The sequence below is a fragment of the Gadus morhua genome, chromosome 5 (assembly GCF_902167405.1).
Source record: "Gadus morhua chromosome 5, gadMor3.0, whole genome shotgun sequence".
In the NCBI taxonomy this organism is placed as follows: domain Eukaryota; kingdom Metazoa; phylum Chordata; class Actinopteri; order Gadiformes; family Gadidae; genus Gadus; species Gadus morhua.
Window position 1 is genome coordinate 3,671,718 of NC_044052.1, and position 16,413 is coordinate 3,688,130.

At 41.2% G+C, this 16,413-nt stretch overlaps 1 protein-coding gene across 1 annotated transcript; it reads left to right on the forward strand.

The window, feature by feature from the left end:
• The first annotated feature begins 1,693 nt into the window (after window positions 1–1,693).
• Window positions 1,694–16,304, forward strand: akap12a (A kinase (PRKA) anchor protein 12a). The gene is made up of 4 exons (XM_030356772.1): window positions 1,694–1,939; window positions 3,892–3,991; window positions 4,157–15,055; window positions 15,189–16,304. The coding sequence occupies exons 1-3, from the start codon at window positions 1,835–1,837 to the stop codon at window positions 15,025–15,027; spliced, it is 11,076 nt and encodes a 3,691-aa protein (XP_030212632.1). The 5' UTR covers window positions 1,694–1,834; the 3' UTR covers window positions 15,028–15,055; window positions 15,189–16,304.
• Window positions 16,305–16,413: the final 109 nt, after the last annotated feature.

Here is a 16,413-nt window from a genome sequence, read left to right on the forward strand (position 1 = left end):
GTGTCTTTCTAGTTCTTAAAATGTTTCACTCAATGCTGTTGTTTTTTCGCCCATAAAGGCCGATACGAAGTGTTTTGAATCAGAAAAGCTTCAGGTAGGGCCTATGGCTTTTTAACTTAGCATCTACTATCAGTGAGCATGCATCTCTTTAATCTCTCAAGATATCGGTGACGGTCTCATTCGTCAAAAAATCTGTTTAATAAGTAAAAATTCCTGCATTGGAGTTGGAATCTTCTTTCAAAGCCTCTCTTCATCTGCCCATTCTGTCATGGCTGACTAGTACTAAACATGGACTAATCCAATCATATCTAGGACTGTAGGGAACAGATGAGCACTTCTCAGGCCGTCCCGGTGGATGCTTGTTTATGTTGCTCGTGATATTCTGCCCTCATGTCCCTGTTAATGTCCGAATAACATCATGAAAAGATTTCTTCCTGGGAGCTACACTTGACCTGTCAGTTGATTTGTAATTCCAGCTGAACTTTCTTTACTCTGCGAGTCTTTTCTGTGTCGCATGCTTTCTCTCCTGCAAGGATTTCATCAGAGGTGAGAATGTCTCACTCTTGTGTGAACTAATAAGCAGAAAGAGAATACATATGTCAAGTTTATTTTAGGGATTTGAACTCTACCAAGAGCCGCTGGCACCTGCCAACGTAAAACCCTGCTGAAAAGCTTCTCTAATCGATATACCTCGAAGTGAAAAAGGTTTATTGATGGGGTTCGATTTAAGTTCCATGTTTCCAGTTGAACTCGATCCACTGTTTTCACTGCTTTTGCATGATACTCAATGAGTATTGAGTATTAAAAGTTTGATTATGTTCCTTAAATGTAACTGTTCATTTTTAATTAGTAACCTATCATAAGACCAATAGCACAACACAAAACTCAAAAAATTCTAATTGGAATGTATTGTTATAGCATATTCTTATAAGAAATATAGGAATTGGCCTCATATGCATAGACCTATAGCAAATTACCTTATCGATTCCCTATGTGGATTAAATATCTAAATAATAATAAAACCATTTTCCTTTCTTCAAATCCGAGAATACATAGGCCTAACACTGACACAGGATTGTTTTGAGAACGGTTTCAAACTCGTAACAGTTGAGGGACTAATGAGCAAACATCTGCTCTCAGAACCGTGGGATACACCCTGTAATCACATTAACTTGCTTATTACACAGACTGAGCTTGTATAGTTCCCTTTAGAAATGTGGCAAATTTATATTTGTAGCTCAATTATACATACAAATTGGATTTATGCGTGTCATTCTAATTAAATATATATGCCTATGCTTACATTATTATGTTGTAAAGAGTACTAGTATGCTAATATTGTATCCCCACCAAAACTGGGTAATGCATGTTTTGATATGAATCTGATTCAGAACAATCGTCCTAAAACACAAGCCTTTGTGTCATCACAAATGTAGGCGAATGTATGGTCGGTTTTCATCGTCAGAAGAGGACTTATGTCAACCAATAGCCTGATGCCCCCAAGACCAACTGCATATCATAACTGTGCAGGCTTAGCTCTGCATGATGTGGCATTAGTCTACGGGGCTCTTTATTATATATTTATCTTTGATGCAGTGAGAGGGAGGCGTGCCGTGGCGGACCGGTCCCGGATGGTCTCACCTTCATGTGACTGTACCAAGGGAGGTGTTTCCTCTAAAAGACTTGGCATCAGTAGCGAGTCCGCAGCAGCACATGAGCTCATGTGCACACAGCTCTCGACTGGTGCGCGGTCTCTGGATATCTTCGACTCTCCTCTTCGAACAGCGAGGCTCTTCATCCTTGGAGTACCAGCTCTCCGCAGCAACCCGAGACGATGGGGGACACGCAGTCTGCACCGCGGGACGCTGAGCAGGATGCTGAGAGAGATACGGATAGTGGTCGGGCTCAGGATAGCGGAGACTGCAACGTGGAAGACAAGGTATCGCATTTGCATTTAAAAATAGTAATTAAATTATAATAGGCCCTGTGTAGACCTTAATATATCATCGTCGAAAAGGCCTAAGTGTTTTAACTTTAATTTGGTGATACTTTTAATACATTATCAACTCCTAATATGTAATCCCTGCCATCGTCACTGATCAGACTGGCACCGGGTCGTGGTATAACGCCTAGGTAATGTTAAATTTAAGGTTTATGGATAAGGTAAACATTGCTTCCAAGTTCCATTTGCTTTGGTGATGGGCTGTGCAGCTATTGTTGATGAAACGCCTCAAACTTCTATGCTGGTTTTTTTTAAAGCACGCCTTCCACTGCAGTGTGTTGCTGCCAACATTTCAATGAAAGCATAGACATAGAGATGGAATCTTTGTTTCAATTGATTTAAGCACCATTCACTTGAGGAGATAAGTAGTTGCAGGCCTAATCAGAAAAGCCTTTTATGAGGTTTTTATTCTCTTCTATATAACTATTGCTATTTCTCACCAACCATATACAGTTTTCATAGCCTACTTCCTGTTTACATTTGTGCCAGGTCTAGCCACTTCACTTTAAGTTGATTAATTGACCTGACATAGATGGTTTATGTTGAAGATGGTCACATAGGCAGCTAATGGTGGCAGAAAACAAGGCAGTAAATCACAAAGCAGTATGTCCAGGCTTAGAAAAACTTTAATTCTTTGATCCAATAATCTGAGATGGAATTTCCTTCTAGCTGCACCCTGCACTGGGGCAGCATTGAATCTTAGCGTGCACCATCCCAAGTCCGTCTTGAACAGCCAGCCTGACTGGCTGTGCTGCCCCTTTGGGGAGGGCAGGGTTATAACTGTTATGCAGGATATAATTGCCCTATTCTATGGTTAGTGGTTGTCTATTTGTGTGTGTCTGATGTCTGATATAAGAAATGTTAAGTGGCCTCTGTGATCTGCATGGGTAGTAGCCCTATGATAGGCTATTCAACTTGAAATTATCTTATTTTTCTTCTAATTTCAATGGACTTTGGGCTTGAAGAACAGTAGGCTGGTTTAATAGAATGACAGCTGGTTAAACAGAATATTGGCTGGTTAACGTTTCGACTTTAAATTATTATAAATAGAGAAAATCCGGTCCCAATGTAAACTTGTCTTCTTTAAAAGTAAACATATTTAAGGAAGGAGAATCAGCTTCCTCTTTATCCTCGGTAGGCCTCTGGCCTTCATAAACACATTTGGATTCACTGGATGCATAGAATTAATAGTGCAAGTCATCATGCCCTAATATATAGGTGAGGCAAAATGTATACATTATATATATATATATATATATATATATATATATATATATATATATATATATATATATATATATATATATATATATATATATTCATATTCAAAGACAGTGGCACCCACAAATGCAGGGGAAAATGTTTTTTTACCATTGCCACCCGACCCCCTTATATGTACATGCATCTTCTATGTCTACTGCCATGGTTGAAATACAAGGCAACATGTGGCTTTATTCACTTCGAGATTTGGTGACCAAATACCCTTATAAATATTATATTGGTTGTCCATTATAACCATTGACACAATGACCTATATATAGACAGGAATTTGAGAATAGGTCTGCTGCCATTGCTGCTGGAGGTTTGAATCTTACAATCTGACACAACTGTGTTACTAATAACATATCCTCAAACATGTTGTGTGTGGATAACAAACAAAGTCCTAGACAGCGTGTGTGTGTCGGTGGATCTAACATGTTTTTAGATGGGCCACACCCCCTGTCTTTAGTAAATAAGAAACATTCAACAAATGGTTACAATAACACACTTGTTATGTCTGAAAAGTGTAATTATCTGTGGTGTTTTAATGTATTCTAGTAGGTGTGAATGCGAATGAATGGAAAAAGAATAGTTAATGTAAATACTCCACCTCATGTTTTACATTTCAGCTTCCCGAAAATGATACACAGATCTCCGGTCTGCATGGGAAATCAGATGGCCCACTAGCAGAACTAAACGATCACCTCGAAGATGAGTTCAATGATGACCGTAAGTATTTACATACAGTGTTTAAGGTTTTCCACTGTATGAATAGCCTCATTTACTAAAAAAACACAATTTCTTCCTTGATTATGTTGTCTTTGCTACCATGTAGCTAGTACATGTTGCACCATCTCCTGTTTGAAGTGTGACATCTTGTTTTCACCTTTTCAGTCTGTGACACAGAATCACCCCTGGTTTCTGCAAGAGAAGATGTTTCCGATACATTTGCGACGGTGGACGACAAGGAAGCACTGTTAGAGGACGTGGAGATCAACAATGTGACAGATTCTGATCCCGAAGCCGATGAGGCATCGCTAAACGATCAAGAGGATAAGATGAACGAAATCAATAAAGGCTTCAGGAGATTCTTCAGCAACATCAGTCTGAAATTAACCCTCAAGCAGGGCCCAGATGATAAACCAGCTGAGATAGCTTCTGATGTTCTCCCCAACCAAGAGGTGGCGCCGTGCATCCCGGGGGACACCTGCGAAGGGGCAAACGAAAGCACGAGCGAGACTTGCGAGAACAATGGCGATCCTCACACGGCACAGGACTCGGCTGACAATGAATCCACGACCTGCCCCACGGTGACGGACATGACATCTGAGGAGAACATCCAGGAGGACGTTGAACACAAAACCCCCGCGGCAACGGAGGTGGATCAGGAAGCTACAGAAGGGATTTTGGCCCAAGCCGACACAGAGGGTGTCAGGTCAGAAGTAGAGCCTGGAGGATCATGTCCACAGGACTCTGCTGAAGAGGAGGTGCTGTCTCCCATTAAGGTATTCTTTACAACAGGAATCTTTTCTAGTCTACGGAAAAAGAAGAAACCAGCCGAAGAGGAAAGCCTAAAAATCAAGACGAATCAGAAAGAATCGGTAGACATGGATAGAGAGGAACAGGGCGGGATAGAAGGAATTGGAAAAGACTTGGCACAACATGAGCTTTTCCCGAAGGCTGAAATAGCTGTGGTTGAGGAAAAGCAGAAAACAAAAAATGGAAATGAGGAGGTCATGCGCGAATCAGCCCCGACAAATAATGATCATGGAACTGGAGAAAACCTTGTTAATGCCAATGATGAACTGCTCAGTTCTGAAGAGAAGGTCAAATTTCCAAGTAGCTCACTACAACGTCTGCTTTCTGGGGCTAACTTGAAGAAGGTTTCCACAAAGCAACAAGGGAGGAAGAAATCATCAGACTCCGTTGAGCGCGTTACCTGCCCTTTGCAATCGTCAGTAGAGTCATCCGAGAGTACAACAGACGAAAGCCCAAAAGTGGCTCCAGAAGAGGTGAAAAAGTTGGAGGAAAGTGCCTGGGAGACGTTGAAAAGACTTCTTACTCCTAAGAAGTTCCAGAAAAACTCCACTCTGAGTAACGAGGAGGTCATTGTATCAAGCAAACCGGAGGAACCAAAGCTAAGTGAGGGAGAAGAAATAGAAGATGGGAACACAGAGGAAAGCAGGAAGAGGAAAGATTCAATTGTTTCATGGGACTCACTCTTGTGTGGTTCTGGAAACAGAAGGAGCAGAAAAAGTTCAAGTGCTGATGAACAGAAAGCTAGAACTGAGGGAGATGATAACAGAGCAGCAGCTGAATCAAGACATGCTACAGACCTGGACAGTTCACATGAGATGGAGGATAACCTAGCCTCTTCCCCAGAGCATGGAAGAAGTCCCTCAGACGACGAAGGGTCAACATGGAAATCATTAAAACGTCTGGTCACACCAAAACGGAAATCTAGAGATGGAGAGGAAACCAAGGAGCACACCTCAGATAGTGAAATCATCCAGGACGAATCATCCTTTTCATTAAAGAAATTTCTCCCTGGACGAAGGAAGAGGAGACCATATGAAAAGCAAGAGGAAGTACCTTCCGATAAGCCTGAAAGAGAAGAACATTCAGACGAGGAAGACTCAGATACACCTGCAATTATTCCTTTGTCCGAATTTGACATACCTGTAACAGAGAGTCAAGGAAAAATACAGGCAATGCTAGAAAGTCAAACAGCTGAAGCTGAAGCCCCAAAAGAACAAGAGGAGCTCACTGGTCAGACAACAGATGCAGTAGTTATGTGTGACAGCACACCAGCCTTGCCTAAAGGGACTAAGGACACTGAAAATGCTTTAGAAAAACTGACATCTACAACCCCTGCTTCCATGGAAGAAGTGGAAGATCTGTCAGAGATTGTCAGTAAGCTTCAACTGCTCAGTGACATCCCGGAGGAAGGTCTAATCGAGGAGAGCATAGCCACGCCTGCCTCATTTGCTGACGATGCAGCAAGAGACGACACAATTGCAGATGTAATAGAGTTCGCATCTGAGGCTGTTACTGCACCAGAGCCCATAGATATAACAGTAGAAGATGAAACAGAGATGGTTTCAGCAGTATCCCAGTTGACAGACTCTTCAAAAACATCTGGCAACACAACACCAGTGCCAGCGGACTATGACGTCAAAGAAACAGACAACCTCCTCCGTCAAGTTGTGGAATCCATTTCTGCAACCCAGAATGACGCCGTAGAGAGCACAAGTGACCAGTATCCCGAAAGAATTGCTGGTTCTGTCCCTTCTCACAAATTGGAGTCATCATTCTCAAAAGAACTCACAATTTTGACAACACACCAAACTTCCAACGCTACTTTGCTATGTACTGGTTTTACTGTTGAAGCATTTGATGCAATTGACAGAGTTGCAGAGGCAGAGTGCTTTTCAGACATGACAGAAACAATTTACACACAGTGTTTATCTGAAGATACGACTGAGGAGTTTCATACTGCTGGGATGTCTGTTGATGAAGAACTTAAAAACATTAATGAGAGCCAACTGGTGACATATTCTTCATCTGAAGGTAATAAGGCTAAGACCTCAGCTATTTTGCCCCCGGCTGAGAATGTAAATGTGTCTGAAACTTCAATAGACGACCACAAGAACGATAATGAGCAAGATCATGAAATGGCGCCCCCTGGAAACGACTCATATGTTGAGGCCACAATTCAAGTCCAAAGCGAGGAAATGGTTGATGAGTCTGAAACACTTACACTTACTGATGCGTGTGTGTCTAATTCAGAAGCTACACCTACCGATGAAATTGCTAAAGGAAGTCACATACTGAGTGGTGAACAGATTCAAGATGTCGCTGAGCTTAGTGTTGGGTATGGGGAACAACATGGGCTCTTAGTTGTCGAGGTAGGGGTTGCTGAGTTTGGACATGTGCCAGTGTCAGCACCTATTGAACCTGAAGAAGTCATAATGAAAGCAGACAAGACTAATAGTCAGCTACACTCATTTCCATCTGTGGACGTGGGGCAAGCAGAGCAAGGTGTTCAAGAACTTCAAAGCCAATCTATGACTGAAGATATTCCAGAACAAGACTCAACTGTACCTGACAGTTCTCCCTCCACTGAAGCAAAAGAACAAATCGAACACACTCTGCTGGAAACAGAAATGTATATAAAAGAAGACGTCGCCGAGATTTTACAAGATGCTCTCTGTGAGGATGGAGACGAAACCACAGAAGTAACAGGTGAACTGCATACAGAAAGGTCTGTTGAAGAAAGTGAAGAAAGCAATGTTCAGGTACTGGAACATAAGGTGATAACTGAAGATAGTCCAGTACTGGAGGATTTGACCCAGAAACGCCTTGCAACACGAGAACGAGAACCTAAAGAAGTACCACAGCACACTTCAGTTGAAGAAGATGAATTGGAAGTAATGTCTAATCCCATGACATCTGTGATTCATAATGACACCAATAATCAGGTAGTTGAAAAACAGGTTATAACTGAAGACAATGCAGAGTTCCAAGCAGAAAATGCCCTTCCTTCATCAACAAGTGAAGTGGAAAAGAAGGCTGCGGCAGTATCTGAGCAAGGCTTGGCAGAGAGAGAGCATATTTACAGAGCAAATGACCCTTGTGAAGAACCCAGGGAAGTGTTAGGTCATGAAGATGGCCAACCTACTGAAGTGCCAGATCAATTGGAAACATTGACTTCACAATTTGTGGCCTCTATAATTTCTGATGTGAGTGTTGTTCAATTACTTGAAAAACAGTTAATAAGTGAAGACATTGCAGAGTCCCAAGCAGAAGAGGCCAAGACGAAAGTTGAAATGGAGGCTACAATTGTTACTGAGCAAGGTTTTGTAGAGAAAGAGCTTGTTTCTAGAGAGAAGGACCCTTGCGATGCAACCAGACAAGTTCTAATTCAAGAAGATGGCATACTAACTGAAGTGACTGATGAATTAAAAACATCAGAGTCTGTCCATTTGGGCACTCTGAACTCTGAAGCCAGAAATGTTGCGATCCATCAACAGCTAATTACATCAGAACACATCATAGGATCCCTCACAGAAAATGCATGCACCTCGATTACAGATGCAGATGAGAAAGAAAACGCAACGCAGTCAAAGCAATCATTGTTGTCTAAAGGGCATTTAACTGTCGAAAGTGTCGTTAGTGAGGAACTTCTCGCAATTTCAATTACAGATTATGTCCAGGTCGCTGATGTTACTAAGGAGTTGAAACCAATAACATCTACTCATGAAGCCTCTGTGGATTCTAATACTGCCATCGTTGAGGTTCTTGAAAAGCAAGTATCTGAAGACATCCCAGAACAAGATAGAGCCTCTGCCTCTGTGACAGATAAAGTTGAGAATGAAACAGGGATAGAGCGAATTCTTCTGGAAAAACCACCAACAATGGCTTACGATGACCCAGACGAAATTCCCCAACAGAGTGTTGCTAAAGAAGAGGCTGAAGTAGTTAAAGGTTCAACAGAGGTTGAAGCTCCACCTGCTGTTCAAATTGCCCCTCTGAATCCACTATTTAGTATTGTTGAGGGTATTGAAAAGCAAGTTACATCTCAAAACCTATTATCTAATGCAGAAAATGCCGACCCCGTCATTACATTTGAAGATGAGAAAGCAACTGTAACTCAACCAGAGCAATCATTGTTGGAAAAAGAATTTTCGACTGTAGAAAGCGACCTTAGTGAGGAACCACAGCAAAGTTCAGTTACAGAAGATTTCCAGGTTGCTGAATTTACAAAGGAATTGCAAGCAACAACATTTGTTTATTTAGCTTCTGTGGACTCTAATGCTGGTATCGTTGAAGTTCATGAAAAGCAAGGTGTATCTGAAGACCTCGAGTTCAATGCAGTTAATGCCAGCACCCTGATACAAGTTGAAGATGAGAAAGAAACTGTAACTCAATCAGCGAAATCGCTGTTGTTAAAAGAGCATGTAATTGTGGAAAGTGACGTTAGTGAGGAACCGCAGCACATTTCAGTCACAGATGATACCCAGGTCGCAGAAGTCACAAAGGAATTGGATCCACCGGCACATATTCATTTAGCTTCTGTTGACTCTAATGCTGGTATTGTTGAGGTTCTTGGAAATAAAGATCTATCTGGAGACATCCTAGTACCCGAAGGACCCTTGGTCTCCATGACAGCTGAAGTTGAGAAGGAAACTGGGGTACTAACAGAGGAAGCTCATGTGGTTGAACAGCTTCCAACCATGGACTATGACCCCAATGAAATTCCCCAACAGAGTGTGGTAAAAGAAGATGATGAAGTAGTTAAGGTGTTAATAGAGTCTGATGCTCCACCTACTCTTCATACAGCCCCTCTGATTTCAGAGTCCAGTGTTGTTCTGATTATTGTAGAGCAAGTTACATTTGATGACCTAGGATCTAATGCAGAGAATGCCCAACCCGTCAGTACAGTTGAAGAAGATAAAGAAACTGTAACTCAACCAGAGCGATGTTTGTTAGAAAAAGAGCTGGTAACTGTAGAAAGTGATTTTATTGAGGAAGCACAGCACATTTCAGTTACAGATGTTGTTCAAATCGCTGACATTACTAAGGAATTGGAAGCATCAACATCTATTGATGTAGTTTCTGTGGACTATAATGCTGGTATCGTTGAAGTTCTTGAACAGCGAGGTGTATCTAAAAATCTCGAATCTAATGCAGAAAATGCCAGCACCCTGATACAAGTTGAAGATGAGAAAGAAACTGTAACTCAATCAGCGCAATCACTGTTGGAAAAAGAGCTTGTAATTGTGGAAAGTGATCGTAGTGAGGAACCGCAGCACATTTCAGTCAAAGATGATGTCCAGGTTTCTGAAGTCACAAAGGAATTGGATCCACAAACACATATTAATTTAGCTTCTGCTGGTATTGTTGAGGTTCTAGAAAATCAAGTTCAATCTGGAGAAATCCCAGTACATGAAGGATCCTCTGTCTCATTGACCGCTGAAGTTGAGAATGAAACTGGGGTACTGACAGAGGAAGCTCAAATGGTTGAACAGCTTCCAACCATGGATTATGACCCTAATGAAATTCCCCAACAGAGTGTGGTAAAGGAAAATAATGAAGAAGTTCAGGTGTCAACAGAGTTTGAGGTTCCAACTACTCTTCATCCAGCCCCTCTGATTTCAGAGTCCAGTATTGTTGAGATTTTTGAAGAGCAAGTTACATTTGAAGACCTAGGATCTAATGCAGAGGATGCCCAACCCATCAGTTCAGTTGAGGAAGACAAAGAAACTGTAACTCAACCAGAGCGATGTTTGTTGGAAAAAGAGCTTGTGGTTGTAGAAAGTGATCTTATTGTGGAACCACAGCACATTTCATTCACAGATGTTCTTCAGATCGCTGACATTACTAAGGAATTGGAAGCATCAACATCTATTGATGTAGTTTTTGTGGTATATAATGCTGGTATCGTTGAGGTTCTTGAACAGCGAGGTGTATCTAAAAATCTCGAATCTAATGCAGTGAATGCCAGCACCCTGATACAAGTTGAAGATGAGAAAGAAACTGTAACTCAATCAGCGCAATCACTGTTGGAAAAAGAGCTTGTAATTGTGGAAAGTGACCGTAGTGAGGAACCGCAGCACATTTCAGTAAAAAATGATGTCCAGGTTGCTGAAGTCACAAAGGAATTGGATCCACAGACGCATATTAATTTAGCTTCTGCTGGTATTGTTGAGGTTCTTGAAAATCAAGTTAAATCTGGAGAAATCCCAGTACATGAAGGATCCTCTCTCTCAGAGACCGCTGAAGTTAAGAATGAAACTGGGGTACTGACAGAGGAAGCTCTTGTGGTTGAACAGCTTCCAACCATGGACTATGACCCTAATGAAATTCCCCAACAGAGTGTGGTAAAAGAAAATGATGAAGTAGTTCAGGTGTCAACAGAGTTTGAAGCTCCACCTACTCTTCATCCAGCCCCTCTGATTTCAGAGGCCAGTATTGTTCAGATTTTTGAAGAGCAAGTTACATTTGAAGACCTAGGATCTAATGCAGAGAATGCCCAGCCCGTCAGTTCAGTTGAGGAAGACAAAGAAACTGTAACTCAACCAGAGCAATGTTTGTTGGAAAAAGAGCTTGTGGTTGTAGAAAGCGATCTTATTGTGGAACCACAGCACATTTCATTCACAGATGTTCTTCAGATCGCTGACATTACTAAGGAATTTGAAGCATCAACAACTATTGATGAAGATTCTGTGGACTTTAATGCTGGTATCGTTGAGGTTCTTGAAAAGCAGGATATATCTGAAGACATCCTAGTTCACGATGTAGCCTCAGTGACAGCTGAAATTGAGAATGAAACTGAGATATTGCAGCAAGCTCTTGTGGTTAAAACGGTTTCAAACTTGGATTATGACCCTAATGAAATTCCCCAACAGAATGTGTTAAAAGATGGTGAAGTAGTTAAGCTGTCAGAGTTTGAAGCTCCATCTCATGTACAAATTACCCCTCTGACTTCGGATTCCAGTATTGTTGAGGTTATTGAAAAGCAAGTTACTGAAGAGCTAGGATCTGATGCAGAGAAAGCCAACACCTTGATTACAGTGGAAAATGCTAAAGTCATTTATTCAGAGCAATCATTGTTGGTAAAAGAGCCTGTTTCTATAGAAAGCAACCTCAATGAAGAACCACAGCACATTTCAGTTACAGATGTCCAGGTCACTGAAGTCACAAAGGAACTGGAAGCATCGACATTTGATCAGGTAGCTTTGCTGGATTCCAATGCTGATATTGTTGAAATTCTTGGGGGTGTGGTTGGGGGTAATGCGCTTCCAACCGGGAACGATGACCCTCATGAAATTCCCCAGCAGAGAGTCGTAGAACAAGATTGTAAAGTTGTTCAAACTGAGTTTGAAGCTCCACCTACTGTACAAATAGCCCCTCTGGTTTTGGGGTCCAGTATGGTTGAGGTTATTGGAAAGCAAGTTCTATCTGACATCCCAGTAACTAATGGAGAAAATGCCTCTGCTTCTACAACAGCTGAAGCTGGAGAGGAAGTACTGATAGCACAAGAGCTCATTAAGAAAGTGCTCAGAACTGTAGTTGGAGACCCTGATGAAATTCCCAGACAGTGTGCTGTCAAAAATGAACATGAGTTTGCAGACATTGCAAAATTATTGGATGGATCAACAGAAGTTGACATAGACTCTATCAACTCAGACACAAGTGTACCCCAAGCGCTTCAGGAACATGTTCTATCTGAAGTTATCCCTACTCCAGACACAGACAATGCTTCAGTTAACTCTGTAACAGAAGTTGCCGAGATGTTGGAGGCCCCAACGGCAGTGAAATTGGTCTTGATTAACCGGGAGACAATTCTACCCGAAGTATTTGAAAAACAACAAGTACATGACTATGTGACATTAGTAGTGACTGAACCTAGCCATGAAGTGGTCTCTAATGCAGTAAATGATGAGGGTGATATTGATAAACTTGCTGGGGCTGAAGAAAATGCAGAAATGGTTGAGGATGTTGCAGCAATGCAGGATGAAGATGGTGCTGCAATGCAAGCATGCGGCGTCGAAACCTCAATGGATCATGACGCCAACAGAGAAACACCAAACATTAGGGAACCTTTGTTAGATGTCATGGCAACTGAAGAAGAGCCCCAGGACACTGTAGAGCATGTCAGGGTCCTGGAACCATGTGTGGAGGAGGGCATGATAGAGATGACCAAAAAAAGCAAGGGAGATGTTGAGGTCAAATCAGCTGAGGAGATGGGAGTCACAGATGCCAAAGAGGGCATGGACATTGGCTGTATAGTTCAAAATGAGGTACAGAATGTCTACACCTCCCTGGCGACAGAGGAGGAGATGCTTGATAAGATGGATAATGTCACCGCAAAGGAGGTAGATCAACAGAAAAACCAGACAGAAGTGTCTGACGAAGTGGCAAAGGAGGAGTCTTGTTTGAAGGAAGAGCCTGGGTCTGCAGTACAAGTTATTGTCACTCCACCAACTGATGAACGAAAAGGAACAGAAATTATCAAAAGTGAACCAACTGAATTAGAGGCTCAAAAATTAACAAAAAAGGAGTCTGATGCATCGATCGAAAGAACAGCACCAGAAGTTCTATCTGAAACTGAAATTGGAAATGAACTGGAAACCGCCTCAAATATAGTTTTTGCGACTACAGACGATGTCGCCATATATAAACTCAAACCAGATCTGGATGAAACTGAAGTTGAATTAAAAAAGGAATCAGACAAGAATGTCATAGAAGAGGATTCATCCTGTTCCCCAGAGCTATTAGCTGCAATTGAAACGATTGAGGCCAAACAGGCAATAGTAGTACCTCAAATAATAACCTCATCTGAGAAAGTGCAACCAACTTCTGAAATGGGGGTGGAAGAAATTCAGGCAACAGAAAATGTTGAATCCAACATACAAATGGAGGTAACTGAACTTGAAAAAGAAAAAGAAGATCCAACTATTAAAATTGAAGTGACAGAACTTCAAGGATTGGAGAAAACAGAACCTAACATTCAAAAGGAGGTAAAAGAATTGGGAACCGAACAGAAACGCCAGATCCAGGTGTCTGAGGTCAATGTGAATGTGGCACCCAAAATACAAATGGAGGGAACAGAGTTTCCAGCAACCGAGAAACTGGAATCAACTCTTCAAATGGAGGGAACAGAACTTCAAGTGACAGAGGAAGCTGAACAAAACATTAAAATTGCACTGACCAACATAAAGGTCACCGTTAAAGTTGTTGTCCAAGCAATAGAGGCAATAGATCTTGAGAAAACTAAAGTTGATGCACATCTCATAGATGATTCATCATTTTCACCACAGGAAGTAGCTGTGAAGGAAATTATGGATGCAAAACAGGAGCAAACTCACCCTTGTGAGATGGTTACACCAAGTCAGGAAGGAGAACCAACTATCAAAAATGAAGAGGCAACAGAAATTCAGCTAACAGAGAAAGTAGAACCCAAGATACAAATGGAGGCAACGGAACATCAAGGGAAAAAGAAAGTGGAACCAAACATTCAAATAGCGTTCACAGAAATGAAAGACCCCTTAACACAGCGTGAACGACCTGAGGTTGGTGTCCAAGCAGAAGAGGCAATAGAAAAAGCGAGAACAATCCAAATGGCAGAAGTACCCGAGAGACTACAGGAGGCATGCGTATCTGAGGTTTCAGTAACTCGGGTGTTAGAAGTCACAGGACTGGTTCAAGAATTAGATTCAACGAGGGAGATGATTCAGGTGGTACCAGTGGCACTACAAGTTGGCTTAGAGCAAGTCGTGTTCCTGAGTCAAACGGGGCCAGCTCACTTTGCTGAGGAGCCTTTAGAAACAAAACAGCAACGCTTAGTGCACGTTGAACAAGCGGAGAGAACGGTGCCATCAAGTCCGCCGGTTCAGCCTGAGGTTGTTGTCGAGTCAGCAGAATCTGTCTCCCAATGGGAAGGGGAACTGGAGCAGGACGTCTGGTTAGATGCAGAGGAGGACATTGGCAAGCAAGAAGGTGCAGAGAAGACTGGGAATGAACCCCAAGAGTCTGTGCAAAGTCAATTGGAAGTATCTCAGGCCGAAGACCAAGAAGAAGTGTTCCTGGATACAACTGGGCATGCTCACATTGAGGAAGAAAGTAGCCCAGAAGAAATACAAGCAATAGGAGAAATACATGAATTAGAGAGAGAAGGGGAAGACTTTGCTATTGCCCTGGAGGATCCACAAATTAAGAATCTAACAGAGACAAGTTTGATTTGCAAGGAGCTGGACTAATTCCTCCGAACTCCAAAATCAAGAAAGGGTGAGACTTTTTAAATGGCTTATTTCAAATATTAAAGCAATCACCAGATTATCTTGTTTTCCTAATATTCATGTTTGCTTACTATGTACTCCTCTTTTAATGACATTCATGATCTTGTCAATGTGTTCTTCAGGTGTAACTGCGTGGAAGTTGAAGGCTGTTGACAAAGGAGAAGAACAAGGAAAGGAAAACTGCCGGAATGGAAAGAGAACTTTATCAAACTAATTGTCCGATATACTGTTTTGGGGTACATTTAGAATTATTTATTAGCATATTAATTTCATTAATATATTCAGCTCTTGCTGTAGAGACAGCTTGTAAACTCGGAAAACCCTCAACGTCATTCACACAGTACAGGCACCTACATTCTTATACTGCGTACTAGAATTATTTTACCGGTTGCATTTTTATTTATATTTGTAACAGCTGAAACATATACATATTTAGCTGAAGGAACAGTCCTGTGCTTTTATAGGTAAAACATTTTAATTTGCGGTTTTACATAGTCACTTTGCAATAAATCTTTTGTAATAATAGGTGGTCCAAATGAATGTGAAATGGTTTTAAAAACAGAAACAATGCAATCAATATGAAAACAATCAAACTATATAAAAAGCTAAAGTCTGTATAACAGCCATTATATTTTGATATGAGAAGGATCTATACAAGTGAAGCCAAATAGAAGTGGTTAACTGAAAACCAAGGCAATAAGTAAGTAACTACTCCCAACTAGATAAACGTATCCAGGACAACGGTTTCTTGACCATACTGATGCAACTGCATTAACTTTGTACTTAGATGTTTTTAAATTTAGACATTTTGATATGAGCGCAAGATTGCCAGACTGCTATATATGTATTACCACAAATGTGTTTAAATTGCACTGAGCTAAGATCGCATACATATATATTACTAAAGCAATATACTACTACAGTAATATATATAACACTATTATCCACAGCGCCTTAACTGTATTCTACCCATTCATGGCACCTTGGCCACCAGTGGCTCATTTTCAGTAAAGGCAGCTGGTGATGAGAGAGTTGAAGAATGAGACAGGAAATGTGCTTGTAAGAGCAAACAGTATGTTGCGTAACCAATATATTTAACCTACCTTCCAATCAGATTACACAAAAACTAATGTTTTAAATAAAATTACATGTTTCCATATGCACCAGTATATTTACAAATGTGGTCAAAATGCCACTGCGATGATATTCTATTTCAATAAATGTCTGAAGAATTTGAAGCTTTCTCTTTTTTTTTGTAAAACTGACCCACAGAACTTGGTTATTTCTAGAAAATTATAAAAAAAAAGTCTGTTAGGTAAGTAAATGAATCCAATATAAAACAATGCA